Source organism: Eumetopias jubatus, unplaced genomic scaffold (assembly GCF_037043125.1).
Source record: "Eumetopias jubatus isolate StellerSeaLion01/CBP00866 unplaced genomic scaffold, mEumJub1_p1.0 scaffold_8, whole genome shotgun sequence".
In the NCBI taxonomy this organism is placed as follows: Eukaryota; Metazoa; Chordata; class Mammalia; order Carnivora; family Otariidae; genus Eumetopias; species Eumetopias jubatus.
This window is the reverse complement of record NW_028274814.1, coordinates 77,225,438-77,244,023: the sequence shown is the minus strand read 5'-3', so window position 1 is coordinate 77,244,023 and position 18,586 is coordinate 77,225,438. Positions and strand designations below refer to the sequence as shown.

Sequence of the window (18,586 nt, the reverse complement as noted above, 5' to 3'; positions counted from 1 at the left end):
ACAACAGGAGAACCAAAAGCACAGTGACCAGTTGGCATTTATTAGTGTAGCTATTGTCTGTCACTGCAGTAAAAGTAGTAGAGGAACCAAGACTTTGTTATCACAAAGAAATAAATACAGCTTATTTTTAGGAAAATTCTAACCGAGTAGCTGAAATCTAGCAGTAGCCCTAGAGGAGCCCAGTCTTCTTGTGTGACAGATGAAGCTGGGGTAGAAGTCATGATAAATTCTACCTAAAGGTGGCTTCTACTCACTGCCTATTGCCCCAGCTCCCTGGCCAGAGCTGGTCATGGCTACAGTTGCAGAATAAAAGGAAACCTAAAGAAAAATGCGCTAAAACACTTGGGAATACATGGACTTGGGTCTGTCAGGGGGTGAGCTGACCATGATCAGACAATCCATGACCCTCACTCCAAAGAGGGTTAGATAGAAGTTTCTCCAGATCGCTTCCGAGTGATGTGCTCCAGGTGGGCATGCTCTGAGGTGTCCAAGTCAATCTCGTACTTGGCTAAGATTTTGAGGATGGGCCTCAGCTTCAGCCACCACTGTTCCTTGGGGATACGGTGCCTACAGAGAAATGAGATAGATGATGATTTCACCTTCTAACACCCAAATGACTTCTATCAAAAGCTGATGGAAAGAAGTTGAGTAGAAGAGGCTGGATTTTAGGGCAAGGGCTAAGATCTGAAAGAGGTTCAACTACAGGCGTTAGTCCTAAGATAAAAGGAGTGAAGACAGCGAACAGGTTGGGAAGAGATCCTGACGCTACCAGGGAAGTAGATGTACTCACTCAAAATCCGTCTGGTCCTTCAGCTCAGTCACTGGTTGAAAGACCAGAGCCCTCTTACGCATCCCCAGAACACAGCCCGAGTCTGGCGTATTGGCAAAGATCCTCCCTGCAATAAATGTCAGTAAGCTTCAATAACGGGGAGCCAACCTCTCTGGAGGGGGCTTACCCTCTTGCCCCACCTACCATTACGGTAACTCTCTTTGATTTTGCCGGACATCCAGTTCATAGCCTTGGCGCCCATCTTAGTGGCAAAATTCCTGTCAAATGGAGTTGGGCTTCCCCCCTGAAAAAAGAGTCTTAAAATTACAGAGGGAAAGACTCTAATGAAGTGGCAGAGGTATCTGAACATACAGAGAAAAAGGAAAGAAAAGGCCCCAGGTTTACAGCCAGAAACAGAAATCCTAACTCTGAAAGGAAATCCTGACAGTGCTGCGAACCAGGGTGAGTTGGCACAGCATATTTGGCCACTTATCAGGTGTAAGAGTAACTAATTAGACAAGGGGGTAACTGGTCTCACAACTGCCCCTTCTAGCCCCACAGCTGCCAGATCCTGTTGTTTACTTCTAGTCTGGCCACTCAGTCACTTCCTGCCCCTCTTCAGCCTAGCAGCTTTTGTCAGTCGCCACCATCAGGGACACAGGAGTGTTCCTTGCGAACCAATATGGATGGCCTTGGTAGCACCTCAGAATAATATGAATCATGTAGATTTTCTCTGAACTAAGAGAAAGTAGGTGGGAAGTGGGGAATAGATCGTCATACTTTATCCAATTGTACCCCATCCCTGCAGGGACTAATAAGCTCCTTCAGACTTGAGATACTGGGAATTCATATGTGAGTAGACAAAGGTCAAAGGTCCATACTTGGGCAGGATCAGCTGGAGACGCTGGGGATGGGGAGGCCTAAGACCACTAGGCCTAAGACCATCTGTGAGCGAGGCCCACTGGAGGTGCGGATCGAATGTGGATGGTAGAAAGGAATTAGTTTCCCCCGGAAACCCCAGTTCATGGGGCTGGAGCCCAATACCCGCAAGGTGTCTGTACTCATTGCCCAGGTTCCTTATGGAAGGCGGTATGGTGCGGTGGGAAGAGCCCTGGCTCTCGCCTGGGCTTGATGAGTGGCCCTGAAAAAATTATCTCTCCTCTCTTGGGCCTCGTTTTCTTCATCTGAACTAGTGGTTCTCAGCTGGAGATGATTTTGCCTCCCCGGGGACTTCTGACAATGTCTGAAGACATTTTTTTTAGTTGTTACAACTCGGGAGGGAGGTGCTACTGGCCTCTAGTGCGTAGAGTCCGGGGATGTTGCTAAAGCAGCCCACCATGCACAGAACGGCCCCCCGCAACAAAGACTTATCCAGCCCCAAAGAGCAATGGTGCCAAGGCTGAGAAACCCTGCCCTACGTGAAGAGGATGGACCACATAATCTCTAAGGCCATTTCCAGAGTAAAGATGTTTAGATTGTATGACAGTACAAGATTGCAGGCTCATGCTCCGGCAGATTGGAGGCCAGCGGGAGACCCAGTGGCTACTGGGGGTATGGCCATCTGGTGACGGGCATGACGGGGGCATCTTCCCTACCTGCTGCATGTGGCCGAGCACATTCTTCCTGCTGTCAAAGATGCCCTTCCCCTCCTCAGAGTATAGGTTGAAAATGAAGTCAGTGGTATAGTTCTCATTGCACTTCTCATTCCTGCCAAGTAGAGACCGAAAGCCTGTGACTTTCGGTTGTCCCCCCCTTCCCTCCCAACCCTTTTCCGCTTTGGTAAGCTTTATTCTTCCCTTTCCTATCTCTTCCCTCCCATGGCTCAGGTTCTCTCCCTTTGTATCCAGATTCCTCAGGGTGTCCCGGATGGATCCATTCTGTGGGCTAGAGCCAGAGCCTAGTTCTTCTCTTCACTTAGGAACAAGCCGTGGATGAGGTACCTTAACACCAAGCCCCTCTTCACGGTCGTTTTCATCTTTTGCACCAGATGTTCCACATTTGCCTGAAAACAAGAGAGTAAAGCCTCAGCCCGGCAGGGGGTGGATGAGGCTGGGCAGGTGCACAGCTCTCTCGTTCCCCAGCAGGCCTCTCCAGAAGGGGAGAGGGACATGGAAGAGAGCCGTTTACAGTCCCGTGCCTCATCCCTGTAAGAAGTTCAGGGCAGACTGAAATGTAACCGAAGACTGCAGACGAGACAGGCAAAACTGGAAGAGGGCCCGTCAGAGACAGCTGTGGCAACTGCCGGTTTTCACCTTGCCCCCGCTCCCAATGTCCCTTTTTCCAGGGGTTTCTGGTTCTCTTCCCTCAGAGGGCTGACCCTTGCTCTCAGCGTCGGGCTTTAAATGGTTTGCTTGTGTGCGCAGCAGTGATTCACCTGGGAGGAACCAGTCCCTTCCTCTGGGCTTTGAGTTGGGGTAAAGGAGGAAGACTCCCACCTCCATTCCTGGCAGGGGCCGGCTGGGTTCTTGGATTGGGGAGGTCCCTCCGCCTGCTGCCCCTCCACTTTGTGGCCTTTCTTTCCTCCAGTGAACTGAGATCTTGGAAAATTAGGATCATACGGTCCCTCTGGAACAGGAGTCCGAGCCCCCCCCCCCCGACCCCCGTGATAGGGAATGGAACGAGAAGAGTCTGATAACAGGGGAAGTCCGGAGGGGTGGCATGATGCCGTAGAAAGACTGACTTTCTGTTAGTTAAACCACCTACTCACCTGCAAGTTTAGAAAAGGCTTTTAACCTCTCTAAATCTTTCTCGTCTGTAACATGGAGATAATCTCTCCCTTGCACATCGGTTTTGAAGACAAAATGCAAAAATACACGGGCAGGACTTAGCACTACGCCATCCTTCAAAACAGATGCCCCCGAGAGCCGGCGCTGAGGGCGCCCATGTGAGGTTACCCGGAAATGCCCGCGCGCTGCCCTCTCCCACCTCCTCGCGGGCCCCCACACCCAGCAGCTGTCCTCGTCTTGAGCTCTTCCAGCTCAGGTTGCCGCGGGGGGGGGGGGGGGGGGCGGGGCGGGGAGCAGTGGGGACAGACGGGGACAGGGCAGAGCTATGTCACAGGCCTGGGGTGGCCATCTACCTGCAGGTCCCGAATGGTGAAGGGCTCCTCAAAAATGTAGGCAGCGTCAGCCCCGGCTGCCAGGCCCGCCATGGTGGCCAGGTAGCCGCAGTAGCCGCCCATGGTCTCAATGATGAACACCCGCCGCTTGGTGCCCGCGGCTGACTGCTTGATGCGGTCACAGGTCTGCAGAGACAGTGGGTCACAGCTAGAGACACGGGGCCTGGGGCCTGCTTCTTGTCACTTCTCTGGCCCTCGCAACAACCCAACTCTGGAATGCTCTCGTCCCCAGGCCGGCCGGCCTTCAGGGATGGCAGGCACATTGGCCACCCAGGCTGTGGGGCTCCTCTCCCCGGAAGGAAGTTGTCCGCATCCTTTCCATTGCTCAGGGTGGGGAAATTAGGCCACAGGCCCTCAGGAAGAAGAAACCATCTGGTATGCAGAGTACTGGCGCCTTTCTAGGTTGGGGACTCGCAGGTGAGAATGAGCCCCACACGTGGGGACCAATAAGGCCCGTGTAAAGGCCCGCGCTTCGAGAAGCACTTCGCTTGGTTGGTACCAAAAAAGTAGCTCACTTTCCAGGAGCACACGCAGTCCAGGGACTACAGTCCTGGCCAGAAGCCTGGGAGGGGGTGGTGGTGGTGGGCTCTCACCGTGCAGATGGTGTTGAGGGCTGTGTCAGCCCCCACGCTGAAGTCCGAGCCGGGGACGTTGTTGGAGACCGTAGCAGGGATGACCACAAACGGGATGCACAGCTCGTCAAACTGCTTCCTGCCCTCCATCAGTTCCAGGCCCCCAGTGTAAGCCTGAGAAGAGCCGCGAGGGCAGCAATGAGGGGAAAGGGAAAGGGGGGGGCCGGAGGGGAGGGGAGGGGAGGGCACTCACCTCAAAGCCCCCGATGATGACAAGGCCCTGAATGTTAAACTTAGTGATGTTGGCACTGATCTGCTCAAAGCTCTTCTTGGGGAGAGTCCTAGTTGAACGGGGTGGGGCAGGGGTGGGCGATGGGGCAATGGAATTTGGAGAAGGGACAGCAAAATTGAGGGAGAGAAAAGCCAGAATTAGAAGGTGCTTTATGTATAATGTTTTGGCCTGTGGCCCCTTCCCTAGGCCACCTCTCGCCACTGTCCAACGGCCCACCCTGGGGCTTTAAATTGCCAGAGCTGCTAAAAGATGTCTGGATGGGCACGCCTGCCCCCACTGAGGCAACTGTGAACTTGGGGACCAAAGTTCCAGGCTACGGCAGTGTAGATGCTGACCGAATGAACTGACACCCATACTCAAGGGACATCTTTAGGGGTGACGAGGAGGAAGTGCTCCTATGATGCCCCTTACCTTTTCGTCCCAAGTTTGGAACCGCCTTGGCCAGTCCAGCCCCCCACATAGCTCCAGCCAGCTTCCTCGATCTGCAGGAAAAGGTCACACGCGTGTGCACTGTGGACTGACACCACTTCCTGAGTTCTGTGCCCACCCTGACACCCCCTGGTTGGCGGAGGAACACCAGGCATCGGCTTTTCCCCACCTCAAAGAATTTCCTCCACCCTTATTGTTCGTTCACAAATATTAAGCGCCCACTTATGCCAGGCGCCGCAGTGAGCTTTGGGAGAGAGAGAAATAAGGTCTGTTGCCTGCAAATCGTTCGTCTTAGCGGCTCCTGCCTGTTCATATTGCCCTAAAACTTAAGTATTTACTTCTGCTCACACCCTGGGAGGAAAGCAAGGTGGAGGACAACAGAAAGAAAGAGAACGGACACCCCTGCTACGCTTACCCTCCCCACGCCCGCTCCTCGGCCCCAGATTATGTGCCCTCCGTCCCTTTAGTCCCCGTACCTGACCCCTGGCCAGGCCCTCGAAGCCGTCGTGCACAACCAGCACCCGGTTGCCTTGGATGAGGCCAATTCTCACAGTGGAGCGCACAGCAGCATTCATGCCTGCAGCCGGGGCCCCCACGTTCATCACGGCCACGGTGTGCGTGCTACCCTGGGGGGCAGGAAGCGGACAGGGAGCAGGGAAGACACGGGCACAGAAACCCCCGCAGAGGGAAGGGGATATCAGTCATGGAAGCCCAACTCTGGGTCCCTGGTGGTCCTAGGAGCAGGACATGTGCCTCTGGACAACAGAGGAATGCCGGCGCAGCCTGCTCCCTCTACTATGGAAGCAAAACTCCACAAATCAATAAGCAAGGCTGCCGTCCCTGATCCCGGACATCATTCATTACATAACGAATGAGACCTTCCAGAGCAGCATTTCCAAAGCATGATCCTTGGACCACTTGATCTTTATGCCATTAAACCTGCATATTCCTGGCCCCTGCCCGGATCTAAATCCTCTCTGTGGGAAGGATCCAGCAATCTGCATGTTTAATGAGCAGCCCACATAATGCTGATATACACTGAATACTGAGAACCACCACTGCAACGAGGAAGTGGCTTAAGTACACTCAGAAGTGGTTTATTCCCGGATTTGCCCAGGGGAAATAATACAAAAACCTACCTTGTCAGTCCTAAAGTGGATGTGGGTCTTGGGTTCGAGACGCCCAGGGTACACTAAGAACATGGGGCTGGTATCGTGGGTGGCTGAGAGAGTTCTTGGTAGGGTCAGGGACTCGGTACCGAAGATGACAGGGGGGCAAGCAAAGTGGCCAGGCAGTAAGTTGCGTGGAGCGGAGAAAGCGCTTCAGACGGGGAGACTGAGAGAAGGAGAGGGTCAAAGGCAGAGAACTCACCGGCGCCTTCGAGACTGGGGGTCTGACATGAGCCAGAAGCTTGTATACCTCCCAGTTGTTCATGAAACTCCTGTAAAAAGCAGAGAGAGAGTCGGGTGTCTCCAGGCCACTCCCCATGCCAGCAGCCAAGGAGGCCTGGGGTTTTGCTCGCTGTGTGAAGTTCCACAGGGCAAATCTCGGAGAGTAACTGGGACAAAGCAGGGGCTGACGGGGGCCGCCCATCAGTCCATCCCTCCCTGGGTGCTCTTCTCCCGGGCCCTGCGCTCAGCAGGAGACGCTGCCCTTGGCCTAGAGAAACGGAAGCCCTAGCTGGAATCCACACATAGAAACACCAGATGACGGAAGGCCAGTCCCCGGGAGAGTGTCCCTGCGACGGACTGTTCCTCCTGGTCCCCTCACAACCCATTCCCCTGGGGAAGACCCTGTTGCAGAGACAATAAAAAGAGGAGGCAGAAACTCCTATTTTGGGTCTGAAGCTATGTCCCTTTTTTTTTTCCTTTGCTTCATTCCCGTATCTGATTTCTGTAGCTAGTGAGCTTCTGGTCATTCCCTCACCGGCCTCGCAGCTTCATGGCTTCGTCGAATTTCCTGTCGTTCATGGCCGTGGTCACATCCTTGGTCTGAGGGAGGAGCACAGCGAGAATCAGGATGACGGGGCAGGGCTCTACGCAGCTGGATTTCTACGCCATGGGAAGATTCTGCCCGTCTCCTCACTTACGGCTGGATCCTGCCCGCCAGGTGCCCCACCTGTTCTGAGCTCCCTGAACTTTCACAGAAAGAAGTATCTTTGTGTTTCCTTAATTTGGGGAGTAATGAGCAGCAAAAGGAAGGAGATGATTCAATGCTCTACTTACTAGAACACAGGCAGAGTGGAGGAGTGCTCATAGACAGAATAGCCTCCGCCTCCATCCCATGCCCATGGCCGCAACCTCAAGGTGGCCTCTAAACTGAGGAAATGAAGAGGATCCCCCAGACAGCCCAGTCAGGAAGAAAGGTTAATCCTCGCCGGGTGTTTCCCAGCTACTGATTTCTTCTCCGTGAGCCAGTACTTTCGCTTTTGGGCTTTTGGAGACACAGTTCCAAGCAAGGCTGGAGCTTGTCTGTGCTGCAAGTTGCTGGGACTCCCCAAGGCTCAGAGAGAAGCGGGCCCTGCGCACGCGGACCAGCCCTGAGAATCGGCCAGACCCCTTAGCTCCCAGCTGCAATGTCTGCTCGGTGGTAAGCGGAGGAGGGATTCCTTCATATAAGAGCCACCTTCCCCTGAGCACTCAGTGTTTTCCAGGTCCTGCATCAGACCCTTTACAAAGCTTCCCACCACTCCTTCTAACGGCCCTCAGGGTGAGCGTTAGAAACCTCATGTTGGTTCAGAGAAACACGTTCAAGGTGGAAACCATAGAAACATATAAGCTAGCCAGCCAGACCTTAATAATATCCCTGCTTTTAATAATCAGAGAGATACTGCATTTCTCTTCCAACAAAGATGTGGCGAAAGCAGTTGAGGTTGGATATTGTGCGATACGGGGTCTCATCACTCGGTAGGATGTAGCATCTCTCACGTTCCTTAGGAACACTTACAGATGGGGACGCTGAGGCTCAGAGAGGAGACAGCTCCCATGCAAAGCCTACTATATACTCCTCCCCCAGCTGACTCTCACTACACCATGCTGCCTTCCCATCTGCTCCTATTCCAGTGGCCCTGGAAGTGGGTCTCTTTCCCTCTAAGCTCCAGCTCCAAGACAGGCTTGGGACTGTTAGGAAGTGGAGCGGAGGTCAGTACTTACCACCTGGACACACTCCATGAGGGGCAGGCGCACAGCCTGGTTCCCAGACAGGCTCACCACACAGGCTGGGGTGTCCGGGGTCCCCTCCAAAAGCGCCATCACGGCTTCCACACCCATCCTGCTGCCCTGCAGGAGCCAAGGGGGCAAAGACAGTCTGGTTCAGGACTCAGCCTGGAGAGTCAGGGCATTCGAGGCCCTTCCAGATCACAGGGTTGAGCCGCATATTTGAGGACTATAGTCAAGAACTCACTGGGCTTTACCTCCCTACTCAGATTTCATCTAAGCTTGATGATTCCTCATCCTCTTGCCATTCTATTTGGTTCAGGGGAATATGTCCACTGTAGTAATCAAGGAGGTTACCGACGCTTAATAATATTCCCTTCTCACTGATAAAATAAGGAAGAGTATGGCCTCTCTCTTCCAATGAAAGTAGGATAAGAGGGTTCAATCTGAGTGTCTGAAGTTAGATCTTAATAATGTTATTAATGCTCAAAGTGGAGATCTGAGAGCTCACCGTTTGGGGAGCATAGAGTTCCCCATCAGTTTTTGCAACAGAACGAGAATGGGTCAAGGCCCAGTGCCATCCAGAGGCTGCGGGCGGGCAGCATGGTCAGCGGGGTGCACCCCTGTCATGGTGAAGCGCAGTTCTGTGGACTACAGGTTCTAAGACGCCAGGGCCCCGGGACCCCACGACTCACCAGGATTCGGTCAAAGGCTGACGGTGTCCCACCCCGCTGCACATGCCCCAAGACAGTGACCCGAGTGTCATATCCCAGACGCTTTACCACCAGCTGAAGAGACCAAAAGAGGGACAGGGAGAGGGATACAGAGTCAAAGACCAAAAACAAGCAGAGACTAAGATAACGCCCCGATGGCTTAGCCTCTTATCTTGTCACGATGCCTTGGACACCCAGGGGCAGGAAACTTGGGGAGAGATGTGCAGAAGCACTAAGGGGAGACTCAGAAATCACTAGGGAAGGGGGATGGTGTCCAAGGCCTCTCTGGCTTCATTCTACTAACGTTCTTGATGTCCTCGGAGGTGATTGGTTTCCCATTCTTGTCGATCGCACCCTCAGCCACAATGATGATGTTGAGACGAGAACCACGGGTCCTTGTCTGGTCGAGAGCAAAGAGAAGAAGGGTCAATGGAGGGGAACTGATGGACGGGAAGGGCAGCATCATTGGAACAGGCGAGGGTTTTTTTAAGGGCAAAATAAAGTGCCAGTACCTCGCTGAGCCGGCGACAAAGATGTTCCTCCCAGTCATCATCTGGTGGACATTCAGGAATAAAAACCCAGTCAGCCCCACAGGAGAGGGAGGTGACAAGGGCCAGGTATCTGAGATGAGAGGCAGAAGCATCACGCTAGGAGCCACACTCCACCAACAGCCTCACCCGTACCCAGTGGGTTTTGTTTGCCTGTCCCCATAGTCAGTGGAAGGTCTGAGGATCTGTGGTTTCCTTCTTAGGGGAGGGTAAGCGCACCATTGAGACAGCCTCTCAGTGGGATCCTGCCCCTGAAGAGCACCTTTAGTCACGTTCACTTACCACAGTGGCTTCTAATCTCAGAGCACTGTGTGTCCCTTCACACTGGAGTGTGACACACCTGCACGTGTAGGTAGGTGGGGGGGGGGCGCTGGAAGCAGGGGAAGGGGCCACACCCAGAGGAGCATGTACACCTCCAGATCTGCTACCCCTGGGAGACCTCTCTGGACTCTCTGGGGAAGAGAAGGCTATTGCTGGTACCACAGAATCAGTGAGTCAAGATGGGGATCTTACCCACAGTGCCGGCCCATCACTTCTAACACAAACGTCCTCTGGTGGCTGCAAGAGAGAGACAGAGAGAGGGCTTACATAGTCCTAGTGTCCCTCTGGCCAAGATCAAGCCGCCACCCACATCCAGGCCATGAAACCTCCCTGGGAGATGCATTTATGCTGTTAGGCCTTCCAGCAGGCTTCCTGCGAGACCAGGAAGACTCCAGGGGAAACACGTCGGCCACAGGGTGGCTAAAACACAGCAGTAAAACGTGTCAGTCCTGGGGCTCTGTTCCAGGGAGCGAGGGGCCCAGGAAGGGAAGGAGAGCGAGGGAAGGGAAGTGAAGTGAAGAAGTCAGGACTCGACTGGCCTGGAATCCGCTAGGATTACCCTGACGAACTGCTACCTGCTGTCCTCCCATTCTCACACTCTGAGCAGGGACGGCGGCGGCCTCCACGATCGCTCTGACTCGGCTGAAAGGGGAGCTGAGGTTTGGGGCTCCCTGGATTTGTCTCAGGTTGGACACTAATCACTTGGGAAACCCCAGGGGTATTCAAGCCCTCAGAGCTACAGTGTGGACAGTGGGCGAGACAATGACAAGAGGCAAACCTATAGCATTTAGACAGCAGTGCAATTTCAGGGCTCTAGGGATAACTCTTCGTTAAAAACAGTGTTCCATGTCTTCCTCAGTTTCTTTCATGAGTATTTTATAGTTTTCTGAGTACAGATTCTTTGCCTCTTGGGTTAGATTTATTCCTAGGTATCTGATGGTTTTGGGTGCAATTGTAAATGGGATCGACTCCTTAATTTCTCTCTCTTCTGTCTTGTTGTTGGTGTATAGGAATGCCACTGATTTCTGTGCATTGATTTTATATCCTGCCACTTTACTGAATTCCTGTATGAGGTCTAGCAGTTTTGGGGTGGAGTCTTTTGGGTTTTCCACATCATATCATCAGCAAACAGTGAGAGTCTGAGTTCTTCTTTGCCGATTTGGATGCCTTTGATTTCTTTTTGTTGTCTGATTGCTGTGGCTAGGACTCCTAATACTATGTTGAATAGCAGTGGTGAGAGTGGACATCCCTGCCGCGTTCCTGACCTCAGGGAGAAAGCTCTCAGTTTTTTCCCATTGAGAATGATGTTTGCTGTGGGATTTTCGTAGATGGCTTTTATGATACTGAGGTATGTGCCCTCCATCACTATACCCTGAAGAGTTTTGATCAAGAAAGGATGCTGTACTTTGTCAAATGCTTTTTCTGCATCTATTGAGAGGATCATATGGTTCTTGTTCTTTCTTTTATTAACGTAGTGTATCACATTGATTGATTTGCGGATGTTGAACCAACCTTGCAGCCCTGGAATAAATCCCACTTGGTTGTGGTGAATAATCCTTTTAATGTATGGTGGGATCTACTGGCTAGTATTTTGGTGAGAATTTTTGTATCCATGTTCAACAGGGATATTGGTCTATAATTCTCCTTTTTGATGGGGTCTGAGCCAAGATGTCCATCAACAGATGAATGGATAAAGAAGATGTGGTATATATATACAATGGAATATTATGCAGCCATCAAAAAAACCCCCGAAATCTTGCCATTTGCAACGACATGGATGGAACTAGAGGGTATTATGCTGAGTGAAATAAGTCAATCAGAGAAAGACATGTATCATATGACCTCACTGATATGAGGAATTCTTAATCTCAGGAAACAAACTGAGGGTTGCTGGAGTGGTAGGGGGTGGGAGGGATGGGGTGGCTGGGTGATAGACATTGGGGAGGGTATGTGCTATGGCGAGCTCTGTGAATTGTGTGAGACTGATGAATCACAGACCTGTACCTCTGAAACAAATAATACATTATATGTTTTAAAAAAAAAAAAGAACAAGATAGTAGGAAGGGAAAAATGAAGGGGGGGAATCGGAGGGGGAGATGAACCATGAGAGACGATGGACTCTGAAAAACAAACGGAGGGTTCTAGAGGGGAGGGGGATGGGGGGATGGGTTAGCCTGGTGATGGGTGTTAAGGAGGGCACGTACTGCATGGAGCACTGGGTGTTATATGCAAACAATGAATCATGGATCACGACATCAAAAACTAATGATGTAATGTATGGTGATTAACGTAACATAATAAAATAAAATTAAAAAAAAAACAAAAACAGCGTTCCGGCCCCCAGCAAATGGGTCGTTTGAGTCTACAGCTCCCATGCGTTCCTCTTCTCTAGATGCCAGCCCTTTAGCTGGTCCCAGTGGCCACCCTCCTACGCTGTCTCCTTACCTCTGAGCAGTAGTGGTGATGGCGTCCACGATCTCTATGATCCGGTGCAGGGCGGAATCGGTGCCGATGGTCATATCGGTGCCGCAGAAGTCATTGTCAATGGAGCCCACCAAGCCCACGATGTTCAGGTAGCTGGACTTGGTAGCCTCCTCTGCTGTGATCTTACCTGACAAAGAGAAGCAAACCAGGAGCCACCGGGTGAGGTGCCCGGCACGCCGAAAGAGCAGGTGACTGGGGAGAGAAGGGGCTGCAGCCAATGGGAACCATAAAGCAATGGCAGAACAAGGAGGGCAGAGGCTGCCTGTTTGTGTCTGGGTAACGATTCCCTCCGACGAGAGGAGAGGGCTGTGTGTGCATGCGCACAAACCACACTCGTGACAACAACGTCTCACCCGCTTTCTGAAGGTCATTCAGTAAGTCACTCCACTCAGAACGGAAGGTGTCAGCCCCAGTGAGGCTGCCATCACCCCCAATGACACACAGATTGGTAATCCCATGCTTCACCAGGTTGTGGGCAGCTCGCAGTCGCCCCTCTCGGTCCCGGAAGTCCTTGCACCGGGCACTTCCAATGACTGTGCCTCCCTGTGGGGAAGAGGTAGAAGTCAGCTCCCCAGAGGACACAGCCAAATTTGGGCACAGCATGCTAAGATTCCCCCTATTCCAGCACTGATGGGCTGTCATAACCACGTGCCTTTCTAGGCAGTGCCCCGACATCCTTAAGAGTCATTTGTCCTTTCTAAAGGAGAGAGAAATGATGCTGGCTGAGCTATCACAGGGTCACTCCTTATATTCTGCTACACCTCTTGGAAGTCTAAGATCAACCCATTTCATTGAAGGCTTTGTCATCAAAGTGATTATCCTCAAGGAGAGCAAAGGAATACATCCATGCTGTTGGCTTTTGCTGTCTTTCACATGTTCCTAGAAGTGTAAGAAACAGCACTGCCTTCGGTCCTGGAAACTCTCCCCAGCGACCTGACTTTATCAGACTGCGTCCAAACTATTCTTAGGAGTTCATCCCAATGTGCTTGGTAGTACGTTTTCCCCTCTTGAACTCACTGATTTCTAACTGTAACCAGGCACTGCCAATTTCCTCTTTGCTCCTCAGGCTAGGGTGCTAGTGGAAGGAGACACAATACCCACCCACGTGTTCACAAGGAAAAACAGCTCTGAGTATCCCCAGGGAATTATAGATACCCCAAGAGAGGTAAGTATACTTAGGGTTTTCACAAATCATATAAACTACTGGCATCCATGCCTTTGGGAGTATTGATGGAGAATTCTGGCTCATTCTCAGACTACTGTACAGCAGGCACTATTGCCTAAAAGAACCTTCATGAAGCACTGCACACTAAATTTCTGCCCATGGATTTTTAGAGGCTCGAGGTAAAGAATGGGGGATCCAAATGTAATTTGTAGATTTTTCGGTAAATCAGAAAATAGGTATTTGACTTAGAGAAAGTATAGCACAAAGGGCTGTGGATACAATCAGCATAATCTTAGGGTGTTTTTGGAAACTCGAAAGCGCTGTGTTGGTTCCTTCCTCCCTTAAACACTCTGGTTTCAGGTGACCTTATCACCATCACATGAGGACTGGCAGATTTTGGCTCTACCTCTGGCCCTGGCTCCAGTCCTCTGGTAAGGTTATTTTCATGGCCAGACCTTCCCCGTGACCCCAGAGCAGGTCCTGCCAACGCACCAGCTCCTCAAGTCTTGCCTATGACCTTTCTATAAAGAGCAAACTGTCCTGTGACTACACTCCCGTCCCCAAGCCACCCTAGGAAAACAGGGTGATGTTTTCCTGATGTCAAAGAGTAAAGGGCAATCGTGGCATCTCTCTTGTCATAGAACCCTTCACATCCAGCCACGTGGGGGGGACTTGGGCAACTGTGAGGCCAAACCACAGTGGGGTGCAACGAGGACAGGACAAACATGGGACAGGGGTCCTCGGGGACATACCAGCTGCAGCATCATCGAAACGCTCTCCCAGGTGGCCTCCCTGATTTGATCTCCGCCATCCACCAGGCCTTGGTAACCCTGCGGGGCACAGTACACCCACTCAGCCTCTGCTTGGCCAGTTCTCCCTAACCCCCCACGATTAAGACAGGATCCCAGGGAAGAAGTTCTCTGAGAATCAGTTCACCTTCTCCCATTACTGATTCCTGGATGCCCATGACACTGTCATAGTTAACGGCCCAAGGAAGAAGACGTCAACTTTTCAATACCCTCTTCTAGTTTCTCACAATCTCAAAAGGGCAGGATGTCCTTCCTGATATTTCATCCTAATTCCTCTTCCTTCTGGCTCATCCCAAGTGTTCCAATCTGCTTCCCAGGGAACTACATAACATATGGCTTTGGTAACAGTAGAGGGAAAAGAGAAGGGTGCGGGAGGGAAGGTGGGAGAGAAGTGGGACTTGAAAAGATAGCACTAGGGAGAAGGCAGATACACCTTACAGAGGGAAGAGTGGACAAAGAACGGGGGGGGAAGGGAGAGGAGGGAAGAGGAGTTAGAGCCTCAGAAGGTTCGGGAAGCTACAGAAATCTGAGGAGGCTCTTCCCTCCAAAGGCTGTATCTCTGGATATACTAAATTTTCTGCGAAATACTCATTTCAGCTTTTCGCTTTGCCTTGGTGGAGGTAAGGGGAAGAGAAAGTTACTTCTTCCTTTAAATTGGGCACCATGAGGACCGAGTCTGCAGACCCCTAGATCCCACCGTCATTATCGGAGACAGAAGTGGCGGGGGACACTCATGGAGACTGGGAGCTGAGACAGGGCAGACATAGCATGTAACTGGGAGGTGAGGAAAGAAGAAGTGGGGAGGGAGGAGCAGAAAACAGAGAAAGAACGACAGAGAACAAAGTAGAGAACCAACCTCATGGACAAAGAAGACACGGGCACCAGTAAAGATACCAACTCGAACCACAGCCCTGACAGCAGCATTCATACCTGCAAGGAGGGAGGAAAGATGACAGGGAGAGGTTAGTCCTCAGAAAAGCAGCCTGGACTACAAGACACGACTCAGTCCTTTTCTTAGGCTTTTCTCCGAATCTGGAATACTCCTCTCCTCCAAGTCTTCTGGCCTCCCACTAACACTGAATTACCACGTTCAGTGTTTATGTAGCTCCAGATACCCCTGATTCCTCTCCCTTCCCCCGCAAAATCCCATCTTTCCTAAGACTCTTTCTTGCCAGGGCAATCCGGGGAATCATAATCTTGAATGCTTACTGTAGTGTTAGACACTGCTAAATGCTTGTCAAACCTCATCTCATTTAATCCTATCCACAACCCTGAAGCTACCTCCGTTTTACAGATTTGGAAACTGAGGTTCAAAGAGGTCATGGTCACAGAGCCAGTCTCCCCACTGGGAGAAACAATTAGGACTAAAACTAATTAGGACTAAAACAGCGAGGAGAGCCTTTCCCCTTTCTCCTACTGCAGTATCATTCCTTTCCAGTAGCTACTGGAAACAGTGACGAGAACCGTCTCTCCCACGAGTACTGTGGAGGAACCACCCTGCACAACACACAACACACGGTGGAAGCTATAAAGGCCCCCGTGCTAGAACCAATGTTACTGATAACTGAAAATTAAGCAGAGCTTCCCCGGTGAGAGATGGAAGACATTCCTGGGTCTCGATCCCGGTAACCCCCTCCTGCCTTGTAATGGGAGGAGGGGCTCACAGTGATGCTCAAGGAATCTGAGAGCCAAGATAGATCAATTTCTTGTGAACCATTTTAACTATCTTCCCCCAGATATGCCAGTCCATTTTTTTGTTGTTGTTGTTTCAATCTAAAATCTATTCCTATGGTCCTCAATCCTGCCTAGAGAAATATCATATATCAGTGAGCACTAGCGAAACCAGTAATTAGAAAAATCTGCAGCAGCAGACTAAAATCCATCATGAACTACTACCTGGAATGGAACAGAATCAAAAAGACCAGAATGTCTGTTTTTGGGGGGGAGGTGGGAGTGGGGTTGGTAATAGAGAGCTATGCACGCCAAGTCAAATCAAAGGTCCATTCACTCATTAAGCAAATATTTACTGAATACCTACCATGCTCCAGGCACTATACAGGCACTGGGGAAACAGTGGTGAATGATATAGTCTAGGGATACGAAGATAAAGGACTTGGTAATGGTCCTCAAGACTTGCAAAGAATATATGGTTACAACATGGATCCATATGAAGGAGGTACGTACAAAGCACAGTGGGAACAAGGAGAAGGAGCATCTCAGCTTCCAGGAGGAAGTCAGGACAGGTTACACAGAAATGACAGCATTTGACCTGAAACCTAAAGGACAATATCCTTATAAATCTTTTTTGTAAGGTGGACACTTTAGGTGAGAGTGTTCTAGGCAGGAGAGTAGCACAAACGAAGGCAAGAGTCAAGAAACAACCTTAGATGGGCGCCTGGGTGGCTCAGTCGGTTAAACATCTGCCTTCGGCTCAGGTCATGATCCCAGGGTCCTGGGATCAAGTCCCATATCGGGCTCCCTGCTCCGTGGGGGGCCTGCTTCTCCCTCTCCCTCTGCCCCTCCCCTGGCTCGTGCTCTCTCACTCACTCTCTCTCTCTCAAATAAATAAAATCTTTAAAAAATCCAGTACTATGAAGAATAAACTGTAAGACAGGAAGACAGAAGCAGTGAAAGATGAAGCCACACAGGTAGGCAGGCAGCCGCATGCCACGTGAGGAACTGTGGCTCTTATTCTGTAGGCCAAGGTTTGACTGGGGATCCACGGGTGGTGGTTTCAGGAAATCCATGAACCCCATGAAACTGCATGAAAAGTTTTCTGGGCACGGGAATTTCCTTTGGGAGAAGGTCCACAGCTTTCATTTGATACTTAAAGGGGTCTGTGACCTAGGACAAAAAAGTCGCAAATGATGGAGAATCATCGAAGAATTTTGAGAGTGGAGAGACACGATGCTCTGCGCAGATCAGAAGGATCACCATGGCAGCAACACGGAGGAAGCTGGGAGGAGATGGCTATCTGGCAGCCTAGGCAAAAATGATGAGGGCCTGGACTGGGAGAGTGGCATTTGGGACAAAACAGAGACACTGGACAAGGAGACACCTAGGAAGCAGAAGCACAGCTATGTGGTTAGATTTCAACGTGTGGGAGAGGACGATGGAAAAGCCCCAGGAATGACTCAGGCGCAGGGTACAACAGTGGTGCGATTAACTGAGTGGAGGCAGGTTTTGAGTCAGGCAGGTGGGGGTGCGGATGACACATTCATATTGGGAGACGTTGAGCCTGAAGTTCTTGCGGGACATCCACGTGGACTTGGAAGAAGCTGTCTCAAGAGAATATGTAGAATCTGAATGGGAAAGGCAAGGAACGGAATGCAGAGGAAAACTAATACTGAAGGAACGGGTAGGGGAAAACGGGATCCAGGAGGGAGACTAAGGAGGAGCAGCAAGAAAGACAGAAGGAAAACCAGGTCTTAGTGATGTCTTGGAAGCCAAAGGGGGCAGTTTCAAGAAGTCGGAACAGTGCTGAATGCTTCCGATAATTGATCTCTGGGAAGAACTGGAAGACTGGGCTTGCCTACAAGAGTCCCTGGTGAGCACTAATGTCAAAGCTCACTTCCACCACCCCTGAGGCAAAGTCACATGAAGTCCAGAAGTCTAGACTATTGAAGGGATGGATCAAGACGGAAAAATCTGTGACGGGAAGGGGCTTCTCAGAAGCTTTAGGAAAAGTCTGTGTGTATGAAAAGAACAAAGAGTCAATGCAAAGTCATCAGTGATTTGGGAAGGAGGTATAAAGTCAGTAGGATCAGAACAGAAATGAAACTATTGTTTATTTATTTTCTAGACTTTGAAAAGGCCTGTGGGATTCTCTATGGGATACCTGGAGTTCTGGAGTATGAATCTGTAATCTTAAGAAATAAGGAAAAAACATTCTTCTGAAATTTATAGGTTGGAATGCTGTTTCCCACTCCCAAACTGAGTAAGGGTAGGGGAGAAAAGATTTAAGAAAAACAAATGACTTAAAAGGTTTTAAGTGTAAAGTAAACAACAGATGGTGGGTAGGAAATATCCAAATCCATGGGGCAGAAAAAAAAAATCCCACAAGAAAAGAAGATTCTTTCTCTTCTCTCCTCCCTTTACCTTCTTACCTCATTCCTATCAACCTCCAGAGGCCATCCTTCCTGCCTCTAAGGTGGACAGCTGTTTCCCTAGGAACCAAGTTTCAGGGCTCCCTTCATCATCCCCTCTATGTG

General features: G+C 50.8%; 1 protein-coding gene across 1 annotated transcript in view; it reads right to left on the bottom strand.

The window, feature by feature from the left end:
* Positions 1 to 55: 55 nt before the first annotated feature.
* Positions 56 to 18,586, bottom strand: part of PFKM (phosphofructokinase, muscle) — a 47,288-nt gene continuing 28,757 nt past the window's right edge. Inside the window, exons 3-23 of the mRNA XM_028123099.2 lie at positions 15,232 to 15,305; positions 14,319 to 14,396; positions 12,755 to 12,944; positions 12,363 to 12,528; positions 10,110 to 10,154; positions 9,561 to 9,669; positions 9,353 to 9,448; positions 9,031 to 9,123; positions 8,333 to 8,458; positions 7,107 to 7,171; positions 6,552 to 6,621; positions 5,657 to 5,806; positions 5,163 to 5,233; positions 4,713 to 4,800; positions 4,481 to 4,633; positions 3,849 to 4,013; positions 2,710 to 2,771; positions 2,365 to 2,476; positions 974 to 1,073; positions 791 to 896; positions 56 to 567 (exon numbers count right to left, since the gene is read on the bottom strand). Of these exons, the coding sequence (XP_027978900.1) occupies positions 423 to 567; positions 791 to 896; positions 974 to 1,073; positions 2,365 to 2,476; positions 2,710 to 2,771; positions 3,849 to 4,013; positions 4,481 to 4,633; positions 4,713 to 4,800; positions 5,163 to 5,233; positions 5,657 to 5,806; positions 6,552 to 6,621; positions 7,107 to 7,171; positions 8,333 to 8,458; positions 9,031 to 9,123; positions 9,353 to 9,448; positions 9,561 to 9,669; positions 10,110 to 10,154; positions 12,363 to 12,528; positions 12,755 to 12,944; positions 14,319 to 14,396; positions 15,232 to 15,305 (2,264 nt within the window). The 3' untranslated portion in view covers positions 56 to 422. The remainder of the gene's footprint in view (positions 568 to 790; positions 897 to 973; positions 1,074 to 2,364; positions 2,477 to 2,709; positions 2,772 to 3,848; positions 4,014 to 4,480; positions 4,634 to 4,712; positions 4,801 to 5,162; positions 5,234 to 5,656; positions 5,807 to 6,551; positions 6,622 to 7,106; positions 7,172 to 8,332; positions 8,459 to 9,030; positions 9,124 to 9,352; positions 9,449 to 9,560; positions 9,670 to 10,109; positions 10,155 to 12,362; positions 12,529 to 12,754; positions 12,945 to 14,318; positions 14,397 to 15,231; positions 15,306 to 18,586) is intronic.